This window comes from Chelonia mydas, chromosome 4 (genome assembly GCF_015237465.2).
Source record: "Chelonia mydas isolate rCheMyd1 chromosome 4, rCheMyd1.pri.v2, whole genome shotgun sequence".
Classification (NCBI taxonomy): Eukaryota; Metazoa; Chordata; order Testudines; family Cheloniidae; genus Chelonia; species Chelonia mydas.
This window is the reverse complement of record NC_057852.1, coordinates 91,373,217-91,396,318: the sequence shown is the minus strand read 5'-3', so window position 1 is coordinate 91,396,318 and position 23,102 is coordinate 91,373,217. Positions and strand designations below refer to the sequence as shown.

The 23,102-nt window shown below is 40.8% G+C and overlaps 1 protein-coding gene across 4 annotated transcripts; it reads right to left on the bottom strand.

Annotated features, from left to right (window-relative positions):
• Nucleotides 1-874: 874 nt before the first annotated feature.
• OCIAD2 (OCIA domain containing 2) lies at nt 875-22,408 on the bottom strand. Of its 4 annotated transcripts, none has more exons than XM_043544394.1 (8): nt 21,981-22,389; nt 17,601-17,749; nt 12,441-12,537; nt 11,530-11,583; nt 8,726-8,773; nt 6,282-6,387; nt 4,618-4,705; nt 2,650-2,860 (listed from the first exon to the last, which is right to left on the bottom strand). In XM_043544394.1, the coding sequence occupies exons 2-7, from the start codon at nt 17,658-17,660 to the stop codon at nt 4,624-4,626; spliced, it is 447 nt and encodes a 148-aa protein (XP_043400329.1). In that variant the 5' UTR covers nt 17,661-17,749; nt 21,981-22,389; the 3' UTR covers nt 2,650-2,860; nt 4,618-4,623. The 4 variants fall into 4 exon arrangements, with proteins under 4 accessions (XP_037753739.1, XP_027689064.1, XP_043400329.1 ...); XM_007071031.4 differs by having other exon boundaries at nt 22,096-22,387; XM_037897811.2 differs by lacking the exon at nt 6,282-6,387 and having other exon boundaries at nt 875-2,860; nt 21,981-22,408.
• Between the last annotated feature and the right edge of the window lie 694 nt (nt 22,409-23,102).

Here is a 23,102-nt window from a genome sequence, read left to right as displayed (position 1 = left end):
CTTCCCCTCAGTGGGGCTCAGATACCCTTCTGGATGCTGGATTTCTCAGGGTTGGCACTCTCTTCATAGAGTTCACCTGCCTGCTGGGCTTTGCAAGCTTGGCTTACCCTCTGTGAGGCTCAGATAGCCCCATAGTTTGTTTGGCTCTAGGAATCAAATGTGGGGACTGCTGGTGTACTCAAGCTTTTCTTAATACCCAGGCTTCACCCACTTTTGGCACCAAGGTAAGATTTCATGCTCAACAGATGAGACAGATTTTCATATTATGAGTGTCCATTTCCTGTCTTGTGTGATTTGGTCAGCCATGAATGAAATAGTTAATGTGGACATTTAAATTATTATTGGATATGAATACTCGTAAATCTTCAGTTTACTTACAAATATCTATCTTGTTTTCGATGCCCACTACTTGCTTTTCCTATTTCTGTAAATTTGTTCAAACACATTTGCAAAATGGAACAAAATTTCTAAATTTGTGTGTTAAATTTGCACCATTTTTACATGCACCATACCCTGGAAAGTATGTTAAAATCTACAAACAAATCATTACCTCCTGTTGAATGACAGTTTTCTAAAACATAAAAACAACAAAGCCCTTGCTTGGATGATTTCTCTAATCCTGCACTGCAGTAAATGAAAGATATTTTTAAATATTCCCTGCATTGTACAGTATACATATCCTCCTCACTCATGCTTTTTTCAGTGGATCAGTGTACTTGCAGTGCATTTTCTAAAAAAAAAAAACCTGTAGATGGAGCTAAAAAATCAGCTCTGCAAAAATATAATGCAATAATGACCCAAACTTGGAAATATAGTGCGTTGTATTGTTTAATTATTTTCTGAGTTTGAAACAGAATGCACACACTAATTTCAATCTCATTAGATTACAGGTCTTTTTATTTTAAAAAAATGTAATTCACACTAAAACACACCAGTGGTGAACTTGGTGTCCCTGCTGTTCGTATTAGATTGACATCAATGCACTCCAGGTATTAATACTTAACTGACAGCAAAAGACATTCCTTTATGCATGTTCTAACTAGGCTAGGAAAAGTACAAGACAATCCTTTTGGTACAATACAGTTGTTTTTTGCTTCAGTTTATATAGCAATGGTTCTGCTCTTGTGTACCACAGAGGGTATTTAGGGCTTGCCCTACACTTTATGGAGCCTTCCTTAGGTTCATTCCTCTTCATAGGTCCCTTGGACCTCTGCGTACCAGACATTCCACTGGCTGCCAACTGAGTTTGGAGACTGTTGTATAGACAAAGCCATTGCCAAGCAAGGAGTGCAGCAAGTGAAGCAGAAGGAACTCCTCAAAGGATGCCTTAGGCAGCAATCACGCTAAGCAAGCCTAGGCTACAGATAGGGAAGCAATAGATGCTAAGCAAGAAAAAAAATAGACTGCTGAGAGAGCAAGCTGTCAATTGACAGGGGTCTTTCTAGACCTGGCAACTGTTTAGCAGGGGTTGTGTGAAGCCTCTTGCTGGACAGGGCCATGTGCAGCTTCGTGCATAGTATAGGCATAAGGCAGTTACAGAAGATATTACAATTGACTTGATTTTAGAGAGTTAATAAATGACATGGGAGTGGTTAAGCCACAAGCATTTGCCTCAGGATAAGGTTTATGATGCACATGCATGTATGATGATTCAGCATTTAACAATAGACAAGTTAGGGATTGTATCAGTTAGGTCTCAGCATAGTCTGCTATGACTAAACATCCAGCTGTAGTAAATGAAATAGTATTACTGAAATTTGCATATAGAAAAACCATTTGTTACTTACTAGGCGATACGTGAAGTTGCCCATGTGCTAACCTGCATAGCTGCCTACTGATACCTCAGTGGACACATCTGATGAATAGTAATATCAAACACTCTACAGGCCTGGATTGTCCTGTGGGATCTGTACACAGAGAGGGTCCTCTGAGTGAGAGTGATCATGGAGGAGGGGATATCAGGCAGAAGCACAACACTTTTGAACTTAAATTCTAAGAGAACAAAGTATTAAAGCATTTTTATTAATATGCAAACAGTAATTAACTTGGCTTTTCTGTAATTCATTATTTTTTATCTTTTCTAATGTTACGGTCAGATTAGAGCAAACCTAAATAACATAGGTTTCTGAGCTCACTGTCAGTTTTTTCCCCAGTGTTCATGTTTTGAGAAAGAAAACTTCTTTTTATTAAGTTGTCTATTTAGGAATAATGTTCAGAACTCCTTCCAAAGAGATTTGAATAGACGGGCATAAATAAAATGTCACTGTCCTCTCTTAAGTCCAGATTCAAAGCCCACTGAAGTCAATGGGATTCTTTCTAATAGTACCCAGAGGATACCTATTGTCAAGAACGGTGATACATGGAGTCCTTGCCCAGTACAAGGAGTTATGCAAAACTGATCACAGTATCAGGGGCTTGGTGGGTTGCTTAGCAGTGCAACATCATTTAAATACTCCTGAATTCTTTTTCTTTCAAGCAGGAGACAAATGCTTCCAATTATGGCCTTTTGCAGGTTGCACTGAGATCAGGTCATTGCCACTTACAAGAGTTGCAATATCTAAGTTTTCAGTGCCAAGAGCTAAAATGCATCTAAGGAAAAAAGAAACATACTGGGGTGTGATATCAACAGAAAAAAACAAACTGCAGTTCTAGGAATTAGCATTTATTACATAGGCAAACTTTTTAAAAATCAACCCAGTCCTCACAGTGTACTGATTTACACGGGACTGTAGGCTTAATTTCTTCTGTCCAGAATAAGCTATTGAAGGAAGAAACTTTTTCTGCAGGATTGTCATCTTTGTCAGTTCTACAATTCAGATACCAAGATATGAAGTAACTTCTTAAAAAGAAGAGGCATAATCTGAAACAAACAAAAATCACATTTTATAAATACTGAGCTCTGAGAGCCAAGTTCTCCTCAGATGTACATGTGCATCTGGTGACTTCAGAGGGAGTTCTGCACAAATCTGAGGTAAGAATTTTTGGTCCTGAATGTGTGTGCAGCACAGTAATTTTAATTAGATGTAATATGAGAAGAAAGTTTGAGCATGATGCACGTTTTTAGCATGAGAAATGATGGAAAAGCAATATCTACCATATGTCACACTTTTAGCTCATTGATTGTACATATTTTAAAAAGGAAAAAAGTGATCAAACAATACTATTTTGTGTATTCTAATTGAAATGTTCAGTCAGTCTCTAATCTCAGTTTTTTTAATGTTGAATTGTATTAAAAAAACCTGCTTAACATTTTTCCTAAATTTCAAAATTCTTCCATCAGAACTGACTCTGGGTACATGTAAAACATAGTTTTCAAAGCTAGCCAGTACTTGTATATTAAATAACACTGTTCACAATAATCCCTTTGTCAAAAGCTTGAGAAAGGAGATGGTCTTTGCTTTTGGATCCAGGGGTTAACATATTCAGTCTTTGTCAGACCAGTAGAGTAAGCAAACTAAAATATGCACCAACTCCTGCTCTCAACTAGACTCAAACAACTTGTCAGTGAACAAATGGCAATCTTTAATTAAACATACTATGGCATCTTTATTTTAAGTCAATGGAAATAATCATATGTGAGTGAGGCAAGCAAGATTTGGGGCAAAATTCTCAAAACACTTAATGACTTAGGCACCTAAGTCCCATTGGTTTTCAAGTTGGTTTGGTGCTTTTGAGAATCTTACTGCGTCCCTATATTACTGCAGATTTGGAGTGCAATAATCATGTAGGCTAGGCTCAAATGAGGCCTCACCGTTTACTTACTCCACTGGCCAACTCCTGTAGCCGCTAAAAAAAGGCCACAGGTGTAACAAAATTCCTCCGGACTATTAAAGATCCAATGGGACATTCTAATAATGCCACACTTCAGCCTAATGGTTTCTTCAATGATAATACAACGTTACATCAACATGTTTCATTGTGAATACCATGCACTGACAAAATCCATCAAAATCACACAGTTTTGGGTCAATGAACAGGATCTGCTAAAATATCCCTCTCCTTGTCATTCTCAGAGATTTTAAAGCGAGAGGGAACCCTTTATGATCATCGAGCCTGACTTCCTGTATAACACAGGCCAAAGAGCCTCACCCAGTAATTTCTGCATCAAACCCATACTTCCTGTTTGAGCTAGCATGTAGTATTACATGCAGATAATAAGGACATTATTTACTGGTCACGTTCTTAAAACATCAATATTTCAGCTGTATTTTTGACATACCAAAAATGACCAGTCCATAAATGTTCAAGTTAAAAAAAAAAATATTTGGGAACAGAAAACGGCATTCAAACTAGGAAAGAAATATTTATTTCTTTTCTTCTAACTTACAACTAGCCAGAGAATCCTGCTGGATTAAAAAAAAAAAATAGTGCTGTTTGCATGAGAATTTTGGAGCTAAATTAGGAGTTCCTCGGAAGTGGGAATTTAAAATTGTGAAATGTATATAAAGAGAAAATGAAGAATCAAGGTTAACTTCAGAATCAAACAGAATTCCTGATTCTCAGGCTTTCATCTCATGAAGTTTGTTTATATTGTATTGTGGCAAGTGTTTTAAACTAGAATACTGTTCAAAATAAAGAATAAAATCAAAAGCTTCCTTAAGCTTCAAATGTGTGTACCTGGGATTATGAAGCTGAAGGCTTTGAGTTTTCCTTTCCATTAGATCCAAAATTTGCTTCACATTCCTTGCAGGTATGATGACAGTGCCTAAAATCAGGAGGAAAATAGAGCATTCAAAATTTTTGCTCATATTTCTCTAACACAGCTGTCATCTTTGTGACGCATATTTGTATGTGTTCTTTTAGAAGGAATTTGTTGAACAGGCTTTATAGAAGGAATCTCTTGTTTTCCATTCATCGGTTTATGTTCTTATCATAGAATATCAGGGTTGGAAGGGACCTCATGAGGTCGTCTAGTCCAGCCCCCTGCTCAAAGCAGGACCAATCCCCAATTTTTGCCTAAATGGCCCCCTCAAGGATTGAGCTCACAACTCTGGGTTTAGCAGGCCAATGCTCAAACCACTGAGCTATCCCTCCCCCCAGTTCTTCAGTCCTTCCAGATGTCTTATGGTATGGGATGATGTCTGAATGCCCCAGCAAAACAACCTTATTATTATTATGTATTGTTTATTTTCAGTAGTGCCCAAAAATATAGTAGAGCTTTTCAAGCAGGAAAAGGAAGCATGATCCCTGACAAAAGGAACTCACAATCTAGACAAGACCACTGGGTAAAGGCAAGGGTGACCAAGATATAGATGGCCAATTGGCCACATCTTTGTAATATAGTGTTGTATTAACACAACAGGGTTTGGGAGGGTGGAGGTGGGGGGTTAAGTGGGGGAGGGAAGACTTTTATTTAAAAAAAATTTTGGTTTAGGATATTTAAATTATTTCAAAATACCCTTCCAATTTCCCATTATCAGTCAGCTAATTTACATAGGCATCACAGCACAAGTGGGCCTTCAGAAGGGATTTTAAAACAGAGAGGTGGCCTTGTGGATGAGCTTTTGGAAATGCATTTCCTATGCGGGGAGCAGTGTAGTAGACATGGACAAACTGAGGGAGATTATCATAGGCTCAGGGAAGGAGGTGGGAGTTAATGCAAAATGAGATGTGGGTGGGAGCAGCATTTGTATAGGGCTTTGAAGGCAGTGACAAAAAACTTGAACTTGATGTGCTGGACAGGGAGCAAGTAGAGAGATTCAAAAGAGGATGACATGGTCTGAGGTAAGGAAAATGATCTTAGCAGCTGCATTTTGTATGGACTAGAGACAGGATTGGCCAGAGAAAAGGAGGCTGCATTAATTATGGCAGAGAACGATTAACTGAGGGATATGAAGATGTGGTGGAGGAAAAAGATGCAGGATTTGGATACATACATCTTGGACATACGGAGCAAAGGAGAATTCAAAGGTGAACCTCAAGTTACAGGCAGGATAGATGGTGTGATATTTAAGGGCACCAGACAGAAGGTAAATTGCTAACTGTTGATCTTTTATAATTAGTATATGGAGAGGCTGGGGATTTAATCCTTTAAATTATAGGATTATTTATGTCTTCCAAACAATGCAGATTACATTGTATTTAATTTGTTTCTTTCTAATAATTACCACATAATCTGGAACTGCATAACTGCAATATATATCCTTAGGTATAGCATTCAAGAGTGCCCTGTGAACTAAAGCAAAAGGTTTAAATGTACTCTGTAGTTGCCTCTCTCCTTCATTCTATTGTCAATAATTATGTTTTGATCTAAGATTGAGCGATCTATATTCAAGACAAACCTTTTATGTTCTGGACCAAATGGCTGAACTCCTATACTTTGGAACTTTCTTTGGCATGCTCGTATGTATGACATTGTCCCAATGGCAAGACCAAAGGCACCAGCAACTGTACAAACAGATCACAAAATATTGTTAGTATCTTGAGTTAGACTCTTGAACTATCATTTGTCCTTTTTACAGTAAATTGCACTTATGTGGGACTTTTTAATCAGAAAGTGCTTTATAAACACAAAGATTATACTGTAATAGTGTAAGTTCTCTTGTCACTGAAATGCAACCATCTGTGGAGTGAAACACTGCAGCTGGTTAATACACAGCAACACTGCACAACAGTTTAGATGTGAAAAAGAATACTGTGTATACTTGGAATTTCGGGGGGAATTTAGATGTGTAACAATAGCGCAAGGTGAAATCTGACAAAGACATAAGAGCTGACTCCCCCTGCCTTTGCAAAATGGCCCATGGTATTTTTGATGACTACCAATAGCTAGGACCTCAGTTTAAGTCTTGTCTTCCTACGTCACAGCCTTCCTTAATACCACTAGGCTCTGGTTCAGTACTCATTCAAAAAGAAAAGCTACTTCTGGCAACACGTTGAATTTTCTGTGGAGATCTCAAATCCAAGTACACACCAAATGCAACCTGCTTGGCTTTTGAAAACACACGAGCTTATGTCATTTAAATGGCATGGTTGCATTATGTAAATGCAATACAAAACAATTTCTGTGCAAACAACTTTGTTAACAAAATGTTCCAAAGTTAGACACGTAGGATAAACTGAATTTGTATTATATTTCTTTATTTGAGTAGTTATTTTCCTGTAATACTTAGAGAACGTAACCATGTTGAGAACTCGTTATGGTAGTCATATGGCATTGCCAGGGCCTTACTGCTGTATGTTATGTAATAAACGACAGGACCTGCCCCACAAAAGCTTATACTCTAAAAGACTAGACATAACAGGCAGATAAAATAAGCAAGGTTGTAAGAGCAGGGAGAGAACATGAGAACAAAACTGTAGGATAGTGTATCACAGATTAGCTATGTGCACAATCAGCAGCCCAAATTCATCATTGGCCTATCTATGATCAGATGGCAGAATTGTGTGTGCATTATGTCAAGGTAGGGATAGGATACAGAGGGACCTAGACAAATTGGAGGATTGGGCCAAAAGAAATCTGATGAGGTTCAACAAGGATAAGTGCAGGGTCCTGCACTTAGGACGGAAGAATCCAATGCACCGCTACAGACTAGGGACCGAATGGCTAGGCAGCAGTTCTGCGGAAAAGGACCTAGGGGTGACCGTGGACGAGAAGCTGGATATGAGTCAACAGTGTGCCCTTGTTGCCAAGAAGGCTAATGGCATTTTGGGATGTATAAGTAGGGGCATAGCCAGCAGACCGAGGGACGTGATCGTTCCCCTCTATTCGACATTGGTGAGGCCTCACCTGGAGTACTGTGTCCAGTTTTGGGCTCCACACTACAAGAAGGATGTGGAAAAATTGGAGAGAGTCCAGCGAAGGGCAACAAAAATGATTAGGGGTCTGGAACACATGACTTATGAGGAGAGGCTGAGGGAACTGGGATTATTTAGTCTGCAGAAGAGAAGAATGAGGGGGGATTTGATAGCTGTTTTCAACTATCTGAGAGGTGGTTCCAAAGAGGATGGTTCTAGACTATTCTCAGTGGTAGAAGATGACAGGACAAGGAGTAATGGTCTCAAGTTGCAGTTGGTGAGGTTTAGGTTGGATATTAGGAAAAACTTTTTCACTAGGAGGGTGGTGAAACACTGGAATGCGTTACCTAGGGAGGTGGTAGAATCTCCTTCCTTAGAAGTTTTTAAGGTCAGGCTTGACAAAGCCCTGGCTGGGATGATTTAGTTGGGGATTGGTCCTGCTTTGAGCAGGGGGTTGGATGAGATGACCTCCTGAGGTCCCTTCCAACCCTGATATTCTATGATTCTGTGATTCAAGGTGAGAGTTAATGAGGCTAAGGTGGGGAGGTACAGATTTTGATTGGAAGTTTTCCCCACAAGAAAGAGGTAGTATGGGAGAGGTGCTTGTGGAAGAAGCAGACAAACAGACCATTGAGAATAGTGTTATTGACAGAACCATGGTGAGGGCTGACCTTGCAATAATATAATAGTGCAGATAGGGCAATTAAAAATTGAATATACACTCTTACTGAAAAAGTCTTCATTAAACAAGCTTTACTTAATAAATTAGTTTGTAAACTTAGTAGAATCCTATTTACCTAAACTGCTATGCCGACACCTTATAGATTCAGATAAACAGAAGTTTGGATAATTGACATTCACTAGAACAGGGAGACACACAGTTAGCACACAAAGGAAGTCTGGATAGTGGAGGTTTGGAAAGTTCAGATTCTACCGTTAAGATTCCCCCAACCTTTTCTTTCCTTTTAAAATAAAAGTACTGACTTACATGCAATTTTAGGTAATGATCCAAATCTTGGGTTTGATGAGAGAAAGCCTAAAATAAAACGCAATAGTTAAGAATGCCTATGCACTTGAGAAACTCATCAACATCTAACAACAAAAGGGGTCTTTTTCTAATAAGCCTTTCTCATTTCTCAGAGCAAGGCCTATACCTGCAAGTATGGTAGCTTTGATTTAGGAAAATACACAATTTCCAAAGCATTCTGGTAATTCCCAATGCAGTTATTTGTGCAGCAGCACACAAGCGTCAGGGGAAAATACTTTGTGCTGTCATGTGGGGGATTGGAGTCCAGGTCTCTCATTCAATTTCTTGCTCTTTGGGTCAGCACAAACTGGGAGATAGCTCCTAGGACCCTTTTTTGCCAATAATCAGCCCAGTGTTAACTGTCACCAGATAGAGTCATGTTTATCCTCTTTAATAGGAATGGAGGAGTCACTCTGACATTTGGGCTTTTGAGGAGAGAAGATGTAGTTCATGAACAGAGGAGAAAATGGAAAGCTTCTCATCCTTCTCCACCAAAATTCCCCCTCCCCTCAAATTGACTAATATGACAATAGTGGCTTGTTTCTAATCTCAATTTTGTAGCATCATGTATTGGTATCTGTGGATGCTTAACTGATGCCATGAGACAGCAAATCAAAATGCAGCATAAGGATTTTTCCATATAATCCTCCAAATGCCTGTGGATCCCTCCAATTTTCCTGTTTACATCCCCTTCACCCATGAGCTCACAAGTTGCAACCACCATTTTGGACATTGTATAGAACCTGTTCAAAATACCCAGGCAGGATGACTGATCACAACTGTGTGATGTGACTGCCATATCTAATCTCAGCCAATCAAAGGAGCAGGAATCAGAATGAGCCAGTCCATTGTATTTTGTACCAGCACTTGTCTGGTGACCCATCCATTTCTGCAGAATTTAAAGAGAGTGTGACAGTAGCTCTAAGAGCTACATAATGACCCCCTTCAATGAAACGGAAGACCCTAAACAGTGGAACCACTGTGTTTCTGGGGTGGGATGTCAGGGGGAGGCAGGGTATGGAAGGGAAGTAGGGGTGACAGTGCTAGGCTATGCAGGCGAATTCCACACAGAAGAGTTCGGTGGCAGAGGGAGCATAGAGTGGCGACCAGCAGATGCACCACTGTAGAGTCACATAATGTAGGAGATGCACAGAAGTCCCAGCTTCTTCTAAAGCCAATGAGCTGTAGTATACACAGTGGAGTGGTTATGCAACCACTCTATTCCAAGTGTTAGATTGTGGGGAGGAGGATTTCTTTTCCCCTAGCCCCTATTAGGTCCTCCGTGCAAAGCCCACTTATTTTCACTTTGTCCAGGTGTTCAGCAGTTGTTTCAAAAGAGATACAAGATGCCCCATTCATCTCAAATAAGTCAAGGCACAATAATGGCCATCTAAAATTGGCATTCTTAATTACTTCACTGCTGATCATTTTAGCATAAATATCCAGCTATTGCAGAAATGTGGGGAGAGTTATCTGCCAAGGGGTGAGAAACCCAGAAAGTAGTCTGCATCTCCTCCATAGGCATGCAGAGTACAACCAGGCTGATTCACTACAGAAATGTAATGTGATACTCCTCTGTGCAGATTAGACAGCAGCTGTCTAAGATCTCCCTGTCCTCCCATTTAGCCAGTACTCTTTGCATTGAGCCACTATGTATGTTGGCATACAGTCATAGAAACGCTACCAATGCTTTCTAGGAGCCAGAATTTAGAGCTACAATGCCAGATTCTGATAACCTGACTTACATGGACTTGTAACCTATTCCACAAGTCGTCCCAATGAAGTCAGTGATGCTTCTTGATTACAGAATGTAATCGTGACATATTCAGGCCCCTAGTATTTGCAAAGGTCTGAATTCAAAAGGAAATACAGTAAAAGCTTTGTTATGCAGCATGTTGGGGGAATGGTGGGTGCTGGTTAATCAAATATTCCAGTTAACTGAGAGTTATACTTTACCAATGGAATATCAATTTTCAAAGAATTAGAATACAATAAAATGAATAAAATATAAAATACAGCAGTATAGTATACAGGTATTCACCAATGCAGTAGTAGTACTGCACTGCAGAGTGGCTGGTTTCTTGAAGCACTTAGGTGTATACAGGTAACCTACTGTATAGAAAACTCTATCTTTTGACACTACGTATCACTATGGGCAGCACATGGCGTACACCCAGATCACTACAAATACACTTACCACTAAAACTATACTGAACATAAGTTGATCTTTCTTTGATGATTCAGAAGATACTTCAGGCTCTTGCAGTGCCTCACGGTCATCATTATCAACATCAATTATCATTGTAGATGTAGAAGGTGTAGTAGATTGGGCTGAATCTGTAATGACCCTATGACACACCCTGGAAGCTGCTTTTTTGAATAAATTCATATCATCAGCTTGCTTACTTGTCTTCTGCCTCTTTCGCATAAAAGTAGAGGGCAGAATGTGCAATTCTAGGCAGTATACCAGTCCTGGTTACTAGACTGAAGATTTGTATTGGGAGATATCAGAAATGCTGGATAATAAAGCTTTCTGGTTGATAAAGTGCCAGATAACACAGCTTTTACTGTATTCAGAATGAGTTGTGGCAATGCATAGTTAATTACCAATCATTATAACAGTGATGGCACTGAGTGGGAAGAACATTCAAATATGAAAAGCAGCAAGCTCTAGAGGAATTCTCATTTAGTGCTGATTCCAGATCAGCATGACTTAGGTTCATTTCTAATATAAATAAAATGATACATGTATATCTTCCATTTACCATTGTAAATTAGTCCCTGAGTGATGAGCATGCTTCCTAGAGACAATGGAAGACCTGAAAAAAACAAGCAAACAAAAAAATTCAGCACTTTGCTCACTACTGCTGACTGGCTGAGAATTATGTGCATCTTTTTTGTATTTGTTATCCTGCCTTCTCCATCCCAGCTTGCTTGTCTCATTCACCTATTATGCCTGCTCTTAGACGGAAAGCTCTTTGGGGCAATGACTGTCATTCATTATGTTTGTACAGCACCTATCACAGTGGAGCCCAACCTGGTTGTGACTTTTTTGTGCTACTGCAGTATAAATAACAACAAAAACTTGCATGACCATAGTAGTATATCCCCTCAAGACAGCAAAACTAAAATGTATCTGACCTTGATAGCAGTTTGATTAAATGATGAAACCCTTAGAAGCTTTTCAAATCTTTTCCTTTCAGAATGTCCACAGTGAGAGTTGCCATCTGGCCAACTTTACACTCACTCTGCAATGACTTTTGTTTTTGTTGTTGAAACTAAATAGAAATTTTGTTATTTCTTGAAAAAATTCAAAATCAAGATCACATGAAAGAAAATGAAAAGTGTCTCTTGGGTGAGAGTAATAATAGATTTAAAAAATAGTGAAATCAGCTAATAATAATAGTTAACTATTAACAATTAAGGGAACAATTCTGCCACTTTTACTTACATTAAGTGTACCTTATTATGTAAGTAGTCCCACTGATTTCATAGTAAGTACTATTCAGCATAAGTAAGGATGACAGAATTAGGCCCTAATAACAATCCTCTCTCAAATAAATTTAAATGTTAAAGTAACTGGCAAGTCATGCAGTAGAATTTAAAGCAGTAGTTCAGCTAAAAATACATCAGGTGCTGATTCTCACTTGGATAAGAATTAACATGAGTTACCTACCTCTGTACCAGAAACTTTCATTTCTACATTCTCGACTGATCCTTTCTACTTCTTTTCTATTGATGTGAGCATCTGAGATAGGACAGTAGAGACCAGACTGAAAAGAGCAATCTTCTGTTAGCTTACTGATTTTTATCTTATAAGATCATTTTTAGATCATTTAAGATTAAAAATAGTTACTAATACATGTAAAGTGAGGAGAAAGGTATTTTCCTTTCATAAGTAATGCAACCCCCCCTCCAGTCTCAAAACAAACACACACACGCACACACCCCATCTCTAGTTAGTAAAACAATCAAATATTTGATAATTCAAGAGCAGAAATGTGAAGCACTGTTCAGGTTTTAAAGTGAAAAAACGTCATGCTATTTGGAACATCTTGCCTGCAATAGTTTAGGTATTAATTTTAGACAGGCAGTAAATTGGTGTTTCTTCTCTTAATTCTTTTTTTCTGATCAGCCACATTCCTTCAGCTGATGTTCAGGGATTGAACTGGGAGGAAAAAAAGGCAATGCTACTCTCAGGTCCTCCCACAAAATAAACCCCAACCACTTGAGATGCCAAATGAGAAATTACTCTTGTAATAGGTTGTGCAGAAATTCAAATTATAATCTCTCATGCCCTCCAAGGCACTGCAGTCTTAACTCCCACTCCATGCAATTCAAATACACGTATGGGCTCTGTTGGGCTCCTCTGGCTGGGTTTCTCCTCAGAAGGATTCAGTTGTCCTACTGGATTCTGTTGACGCCCACCCAGTAATGGCAGTAAAATGTCACTCACAATAGATTGTGTATGTCCCTCTCTTTTCTTTGTTGAGCAGTGAAATAGTTAATAATATTGATATTTTAGTACCATCTCTGGGCATCTGAGTTAACATCTCTCCAAGGCTGGCTCTAGCTGGGGTCCATGGTTGAACTGCACCCACAGAAATCGGGTCTGGATGTGCATGGCTGGGAGTGCAGCTGGCACTCAGGTCTGTCTGCCAAAAACGACAACAACTTCTCTTGGCAATGGGGACCAGTGGGAATCCTCAAGCCAGCATGGAGGGGAAAGGATTTAGGTAGGGTGGAGGAGCAAGCTAGCCTGTTCTCCTTGTCCGGCCAGGTAGGGAGCAGCAGTGCAGGGGATGGGGTAGGGCAGCAATAGGGGGGTCTATGGTGTTTCTGGGACAGGGGTGGCGCTCCAGGTTATGAGGCAACTCCCTTTTGGGGATCCCGGGGGGAGGGAGAAGGGCTGGATATGGGGCACGGAGGGGAAGACCCTAAAATTCCTTCCCCCAAGGAAGCCTTGAGCCAGCCAAGAGGGGTAAGGAGCAGGGTGGGGGCAGGCAGGGCTCCTCGAAGGGACAGTAGGAGGGTTTCCTTTGAGGGCAGAGGCTACTGGGAGGGGGTGGGTATAGGAATCATGTGGAGAGGGAAGGTAGGGGCTTCTGCTTTCCTGGATTTCTAACCATTGTAATAATCATCATTAAGGCTACGAGTCTTTCACAGAGGTCACGGAAGTCATGACTCCGGAACCTCTGTGATTTCCGCAGCTGCAGCGGCTGACCCCAGGGCTGCCCGAGCAGCTGAGGCAGCCCCAGGGCTAGCCACACTGGTCACTCCCTGGGTGCCCCAGACTGCCTCCCCGCCCAGAGGAGCAGCAGCAGTGGCAAGGCCATTGGCCGCTCCCTGGCCAGAGCAGCAGTGGTGGCAGGGCCCCAGGCCACCCCCTCCCACCCCCCGGAATAGCAGCATCTGCTGGAACGCCCCCTCATCCCCAGCACCTAACATTTAGTTAGGGGTATTTTTAGTACAAGTCATGGACAGGGTCACGGTCCATGACTTTTACTAAAAATATCCATGACTAAATCGTAACCTTACTCATCAATAAGTTTTCTTACACTGAACTAACTCACCACTGTGCTGCTACAGCTGTACACATGCACTGTACAAGAGTTTGGCATAATCAGTCTCCTGTACAGTGCATGTATACAGTTGTAGCAACATGGCAGGGACTTAGTTCTGTGTAAGAAGACAATTATAAATTGTTATTTTATTATGTTTCTATCTGGCTGCCCAGGAAAGGTTTCATAGCTGCTTTAAGTGTCTAGTAATAATGTGAAATACCTGGTGTAAATATCCTGGGGATACTATCAAGGGCCCTCTCTGACCCCCCAACTCCTCCCTCTTTATTCCTCATTACAAAAACAGACCTACAATATGGTATCTAGATGTCATTATAAATACGTGATCTGTAAAAAGTTCCTGGAGTTACTGTGAAGTGATGTATACTAAGTAACAGGAAATGGAAAAACTCTTTGCTCATGAAAGCAAATCCTCTTCATTACTAAATAAAATTGGTACATATACTGGGGAGGGTATGTTGGCTTCATCTGTGCTGGATTAGCAGTCACCAGGTAATAGCATTCATACCTAGTCTTCAAAGGAACTGAGTATAAGTGAAGAGGGGATTGGAATAGACTCTGACTGGCAATTATGACCTCAGGCACTGGGATGGTGAGATAAAGGCAGAGCCCATGATAGCTGGAGGGACAGACACATAGAATGCTAGGAAGGTAGTCTTCAATTTACCAGGACTATAACTCTAAGGTTTAACCTACCAAGATAGGCTGTGGCCTACCCTGTACTCTAGATATGATTTTATTACATTTATCTTTGCTTTTATTCCATTTACCAATAAACTTCAACACTTCCAAACCTGAATGGCGCTGCGACTCCATGTGCCAGGTCACAACGCATGGAGCAGGGAGTCGGAGCCAGCCCCAGCACAACCCCAGTCCCGGGGGACAGGAGCTGCTGCTGTGGGGTGAGTCAAAGCTGGGCTTGGTCTCCAGGCCAACCCCTCTTCCCCTAGGCCTTCCCGCCACACCGAGCTGGGATTAGGATTGTGGTGCTGGAGAGGAGTGTACTACTGCAGGGGGTCGGTGCCCCCTCAGTGGGGCGAGGAAGAGGCTGAGTGCACCTACTGACTTAGGAGGCTACTTCTGCCACTGCATCTCACTGAGATGAATGGGGCAGTTTAGACTTCATAGTTATTGTTGAAAGCTCTGTGCAGACTCAGGCAGATGTCATTGTTTCAATTACACGCAGTTCACATTTCCAAGGCTTTATTTACAATCACAAAAACTGAAAATGTACTTTTTAAAAAAATGAAAGCTCAGATTTTGTAGCACAAGTGCCACCTCAGTAGAGATGTTGGTATGCCATAGGGTATGTCTGCACTTGGAGTTGGAGATGTGATTTCTAGGTCAAGTACACATACCCATGCTAGCTCTGCGCTAAAAATAGTGTTGCCATGGCAGCATGAGGAGTGGGTGGGCTAGCCACCCTGAGTACGTGCCTACAATATCTTGGGAGGGTACATAATTGGAGTGGCTAGCCAATCCTGCCAGCCCTGTTGCCATGGCTATGCTCTACTTTTAATATGCTAACTCAATAGCCGCTGATGTGGGTATGTTTCCTCAGTGGAAAATTGCACCCCCAGCTCCAGCTGGAGATATACCTATGCTGACATGTACCACCTCAATGTGAGCCCTGTTAGTTTTGTAATCCTGGTGATGAAATAGGTTTATTGCTTGCAGTCATTATTACATTTTCAGGTAGTGAATGCCCCAGTCCTCATTCATACACAACTCCTACTAAAGTTAGTGGGAGTGTTGCTTGAGGAAGGCCTTCAAATTGATCACAAACCAAGTTTCATAGCACTGTGTGACGGGGTGTGCTCCCCACACTGGCCCTGCAAGAGCTGGGTTGGGCCAGGTGGGCCCAATCATCTAATTAGGCTCTGAACAGGGAGAGCTTTAGGCAATTAATTAGAGAGAAGCTCATGTGTGAAGGACAGGTGGGGCTTCTACAAAAGATAGGAAATTGGAAGCAGAAGGGGCTGCAGAAAGTTAGTCTATGGTCACTCCCTGGGAGAAGGGAGGTGTGTTTGGCAGTTATAGAGGGAAGTAGCCCACAGTTGTGCCTGGGAGGTGGGAGTAGAGTGGCTGGCAAACCCCAGAGAGTGGGGGAGTGGGGAAATTGGATTCGCTTAACATCACTTTGCTTAAAGTAGCATTTTTCAGGAACATAACTACAATGTTAAGCAAGGAGTTACTGTGTGTATATATAGAAAATTGTGCAAGAACTTATGATTCTAAAACCAAATGTGCTCTATTTTTAATATTGTATGGGATACTATAAACTATATTTAAACTACCTACAGTTATATAGCATCAATACACATTTTATTATAAACTTAGTTTTTTTAGAAATTTTTAACTCAGGTGTAAAAATTTACTTTGGATTGAAATATGAAAAGCAAAATCTCAGCACAGCAGAAGGGGTAGAAGTCCTGAAACATACTTAATGACATGGACTAGATCCATTATTAACATTAGGAGACATTTTAACAGAATGCAGGCTTTATTTTTTCAAATTTTATATATTTAATTGTGTAGAAAAATATCATGCTAAAAATTAAGAGCTATTCAAGGAAGTACAAAGTGAAAGCTGCAATGCTGTAATTAACCTATCTGTGGTCTTCAGGACTGGACATTGTCATTTAATATTTTACACCATAAATGCTGCATATTCCAGGTATACAAGGGAAGCATGGGCCAACCTGTAGCTATTTTAGGGTGGAGTTTAAGCCATAAGATTTATTGTTTTTGTCAGTTTGTATTAAACTAAACTTAAACATAAGACCAAAGGCTGCCCTCAATTATACCTGTGCAACCCCACTGACTTTGTAAAATACTGTATTACCGCCTTTTGCATTTTCATTTGGTTGTGAAAAAATGCCTCCCAGAATCTTGCTTATATCATGAAGAAAATATCTCAAATGAGGCCATCTTTCTTGGGAAAATGTAAAAGCTTTATATATGACAAGTAACTCCTGAAGAGCTGAAACCTTGCCCCAAACAGCCAGATACCCCTGAGAAAGCTGCCATGAGTATAGTGGACGCAGACACCTGACCTGGAGACCAGCAATCTATTAATAATTTGCAAATGGATCAGCAGGAACTCCACAGAGGAATACTGGCAAGCCTCCCCTCCTCCTCATTTATATGTATAAGTCCCTGTATTCAGACAGCTGTTCACCTGGATTCCATTTGATAGTAAGAATACAAAAATGCCAGTCATTGGCTAAAGATAGCATTCAACAGAAATTTACCTGTTTGTTTTGTTGCTGTGAAGATGCCTGAACTTTACTTTGGGCTGTTTCTGAAGACATGTCTGTCTATCCTTCCCCCTCTCCTCCTAACAATCTTGGTAAGCAGCAAAGTCAGCAATGCCGTCTTTTACAGCTGGCTCCTCCTCTCACTGTTTGGTACAAAGGTAAAAAGAGTAAAAGTATTACATTGTTATACCCAACTGTTTACCCAGAGAAAACACCATTTTGAAAGAAGCATTGTTTTTATTGCAGATACTATTTGAATAACCTGATATTAAATGTAACTAAAAAAGATACAATGGCTGAACTCTAAGTGAATTATATTAGGCCACACAATGCATTATCCCCTTTCAGTTATCAGAAATATTGGGTTTGTCCTGAGTCAAGCAGGCACGTGTACAGGGAAGGATTATGTGCTGGGGCTTGTGGAGTGCAGCACAAAACTCTCAGTGCTGGAGAGGAGTGAGGACAAATGTGGTTTCAAGCCACCTTGCACCTTCCTGATTCCTGACTGCACTGGAAACCAAAATGGCCCCTGGCATGAATGAGATGGCTCAGAGAGTTGGTCTAATTTATAGCAGCCTGTTCTGAGTGGTGGCCAGAATTCCCACAGTCAGAGGGCTACCCCCTCCTAGCCATGCCCGGCCTTTAAGCCCTGACGCACATTTCTTATTTTTCCACCACAGGACCTAACCATCAAGCCTAACATGAACTAAGTCTGTATTTCAGACCAAGATCCATCATGACCTAGTTATTTTTCTGATTTTTTTTTTTAAAAAAAATCATATTTCAAAGGTACCCACAAAGGGATTTAGTTACTTAAGCCCCAAATTTAGGTGCCACTGCAATCCACAAAACCCCCACTGGGCTGCTGCATAAACCTGTAGGCTTGTAAACTCTCTGCATCTAAATTTTTTTGTTATAAAGGGTCCTAAGTTTCTGCCTTTGGTCATGAACACACCACCTCCCTCTCGGCCTCGGGATACCTCTTTCATGCCTAAGCCTCAGTGGGATCTCAGATGTTCCCCTACCCCTTTTGGCTTCAGGGCCTGGTTCACTGTTGGGGTCCATTCAAAAGTGATGACGGGGTGGTGGTGCTTCCGTTATAACTTTTAGCCCACTGGTTAGAGCATCACCCGGGATGTGGGAGACCCAGGTTCAATTTCCTCCTCTGCCTGATGGGGAGAGAGGATTTGAACAGTTGTTTCCCACCTCTCAGGAGACTGCCATAACAAATGGGCTCTGGGATATTCCTGTATAGGTGCCCCTCAGTCTCTCGTGTTGAAGCTGTTCCACTTTTTGGATAAATAATTAGTCATTGGAGCAGGGGGACTGGACCTTGGGTCTCCCACCTCTCAGATTAGTGCTCTAACCCCCAGGCTCCAGATCCATTCTCTCTAGCCCAATTTCTATTTATGTATTTATACAAACAGAACAGCTTCAAAAGTTTGTTCTCCTAAGTGGTTGCTGGTACTCAAAGTGTGAACTGTTCCAACTCTTCTCTGTACTGTGCTTTAGTTCTGAGACGGTTACAAAGTTATAACACTCACGAGAAGCCCTGTATTTTTATTTAGCATTGGGAATTCAAATAACCTTTTTTTGTTTGGTTTTTAATGGCAGCGCTGAAGAACTGACCTTTCTCCTTGCTAAAAAGACTCAGGTAAAGCACTGTTGATACAAATCTGTAGTAAGGTAAGTCTTTTCCTGTGCTCAGTTTTACCACATTCAAACTGTATATTGATACTGTTTCTCTGAAAAATGTAATTTTGAAGCTCTGTGGAAGGTGGGGCAAACTGTAAACTCTTCACTGTTTGTCTCACTCTGTCAGTCTCTTGTCACTTAGAAAAGATCTAGGGAAAGGGGAGGGAACTTTAGAGCAGTTTGCCAATCACAGGCACTAAATCTTGGAATTCATATTCTGTTCAATAAACCTAGCTGTGTAGGAACTTGTATTTAAAAAAAGATCATCACAGGAGATTGCTGTAGAATCTGACCTGGCTCCTTTACCACTGCAGCAGAATTTAAGCTCTGCATCACTTTTTCATCATTGTTTTCCAGATTCAGAAAAGTAAATAAGAAGAGAGGCAGGCTTTTTTAGGACTCTGTAATGTGTTCTAATAACGTGTAGCTTGTAATTAATCTTTTATTACACCCACAAAATCTTGGAAGTATTTCCTATGTTACTAAGCTAAACTTCAGTTTCAACATAATGAAGAATCCCAGAAATGGGTGAAGATGACTGAGTTAGCTGCAGAAGCCAATAAGTTTCTCATGTTGACATGCCTGTCAGTCTATTTAATTTTTGGTTTTTTAAAAATATTTCATTTAACTATTTTTTACTTTTTTAACAAAAACAAACCTGATTTTTAAAAAACGTGAATGTTTAATTAATTCAAAAATTCATATGCTTGTTTTGTTAAAATATTGTATGTTTTGCTGTTGAAGGAAAAAAATGCAGAATACGTAATGTTGTTGTTTTAGTTAAATAAAACAATTTAAATGTCTGTCTGGTGGTGGTCTCCTCTTAATACAGCATGGCAAAAAAATCCTCCAAATATTAATGATTAACCTGTTGAATTGGAGATAGATATTTATGAAATCATTGGGAGGTGAACTACTTCAATTACCTTTCGTAAATGAAATAACCAACCAACCAACCATTCATTTTCTGATATAGCTGAAAAAGTAATCTGAAAAGTTTTCAAAATCACTTAAAAAATGTGTATAGTGTGTACCTTCTAAAAATGAAACCTACATCTATCTCTGAGTTGTGAAGAATATGTATTAAGGTTATAACAACCAACAAGAATGCAGTTTTATGTAGAAATCCATGGTTCAATTGAGTCTTCCTTACTAGTGATTTAAATCAAATCCACCCTGAGAAGGCTTGATTCAGTTGTTGATAGTGACCACACCACTCTGTGAAATTACTGTGAGAAACAGATGAGAAAAAACAGATTTTTGAGAGTGGGGAAAAATTTAATTGCCAGAGACTTTGTCTTATTGTGTGGGTGCTTCTGGAATAAAGTACTAATTAATCATAGTGACATTTAGCCCAGCGCTTATAGTAACACTTCAGATGTTTGACATCCAGTGGGGTGCAAGGGGAAATACTTGCAGGAGTTATTATAAGAGCCTCTAAATTAGAATCTTTATTTTAATTATGGGACTCTTATTTTGGTGCAGGGTACATAGTTTAGTTTCAGGCAATGTCACCAGAAGCGTAACAGGATTAAAATGAAACAGTGACTGGACACTATTGTTAAAGGTGTGAGCTCAGATGTTTGACATCCATTTCCAAAGTTTACAGAGGAATAATCTGGGAGGCACTGTTACTTTATTTTCTTGGATGTTTTTGAAGGGATTATGAGAATATTTGGGAAAAAATTAGATCACTCTCTTTTTCTTAGGAAGGATGGCATGGGGTTTAGGCACAGGCAATCTGGATTCTGTTCCTGGCCTTGCAGCAGACTTCCTGTGTGAGATTGGGTGAGTCACCCAATCTTGTTAAATCTCAATTTCCTCCTAAGTAAAATACCCTCCTTGCAGCTGGGTTGTGAGGCTTAATTAATGCATAGGAAGTCACATACTTTCAGATTGTTAGATAGAAAAATCTATACAGAGCAAGACCTAAAACTTTTATTACTTGTTGTTGTTATTTTCACTATACACTAGCATGACTGAGGGCAAAATTTGGCTCATGGGGGGTGGGGGTGGGGATTTTCTATTTTTCCCAACAAGCTGAATTTTGCCGTCCACCAGGAAAAGCCCTAGATCTTTTCCTGGTCATGTGGAAGATTTTTAGCACCACCCAGGAGCAGTGAAGGAGGGTGGGGAATGCTAGCCCATCAGCAGAGCAAAAAAGAGACCAACCCCATGAGCAATGCACTGCCCCCTACAAATTGGCACCCAGGGTGACTGCCCTGATTGCCTACCCCTGAAGCTGATCCTGCCCTCAGTTCTAGTGTAACCTCATTAAGACATTTGTGTATTTTTGATTGCAGAACTTTGGTCCAGTGTCTTGTTACTTTCTGGTATGTAATTAACCCTCCATATTTAGTTCCCTTTATTTTATGTGCATTTTATAGTATTTTTCTCAATATAAAACCTAGGTGGGGTTTTTAAACATGCTTTCCACAAAGGATATACAAGCTCTCATTAAAACCAGCTGCCACAAAATCTGCAATTTGTGATATACGTGCAAGACCTTGGTCACTAGCAAACAGATCTTGGGGAAAAAATGCTGTCAAATTTGGACCTTACAGGGGGTATTAGAACAAAACAAATCTTTTTGTGTTTGCAACGATGAGGAAATTGCCTCAGCACAGCACGTACTCCCCGTCCGCTAACGCCCAAACCCACATCAGTGCAGGGGCTTACCGGAGCACTCTTTGCGCAGCTCTCGTGTTTGAAAACCCAGGAGATCAGACTAAAGAAAATCAGCAGAGCGAAGAGCAACTTTGCAGAGACAAAGAGGAGAAAAAAAAAAACTTACGATCTTTCCGGACTCTAGTTGGCAAGTTACTGATTTTGTATTAGTTCTAAAACTGGGCCCAGCTCGTACTTCCACCGCGCAGACTCCTGCTGGCGGTACCGTGCTCTCTGGCGCGGAGACGCGGTACCCGCAGGCTGTGTTCAATTCCTGTTTCACTGAGGGGCCCGCCCGGCCAGGAAGAGGCAGAGATGAGCTGCAAGAAGCACCGATTCAGCCTCGCTCCCGGAAGCTGCCTGTGTCCGTGGGGCTCTTAGCGAGCTCCGGGCTGCCAGTGTTTTCTGCCCAGTGTAATGTAACTCCCTGGAAAGGGGAAAGGGGCCTGTACTGCTGCTGCCCTTTCCTGGGCTGAAACCTCTGGACACATCACATACCAGAATTTAGTTTTTGTCCACTGCGGGATATTGTCTCTTCTCTCTCAGACAGTTTACACAGCTATAATTTAGGTGTGTAACTCACACCAAGGCAGGTACTAAATACCCATCCCCATGTGCAAAGGAACGTGATTCTTTTGGGGCTGTCGTGTACCTAAAACGGCGTTTACCCTTTGTATTTGTTGTGCAATAAACCCCACCCTTCCTAGGTGGTGGAGCTGGGGGTGTGGCCGCGGCCCCTGGCTTGGAGTTGTTTCCATCATATACAAGGGTTTACAGTTTGGTTCAGTGACTCTCAGCACTCCCACTACACAGATTGTTCCAGCACCCCTTGCCACCCTTGTTTTAGGGTTGCCTATTATAGGCTGCTAAAATCTACCTGTCTGCTATGGCAGATCTTCCCCAAAGGTTGGGGTGGGAGAGGAATGAGGGGGTGTTTGGATTTTTATTTACACTAAAGCACCCCCCACTCAAAGCACCAGGGCACTGTATAATAATTTTCTAGTAAATTATAGACAGTTAAAAAAACCACACTGCCTTGAGTACAGAGAAACGAAAAGCAGACTAGAAGAGGGCTCTGCACAGGGAAAAGGGAAGAGAGAAGGTTCTAAATATGGCAGTCAAAATAGTTATAAT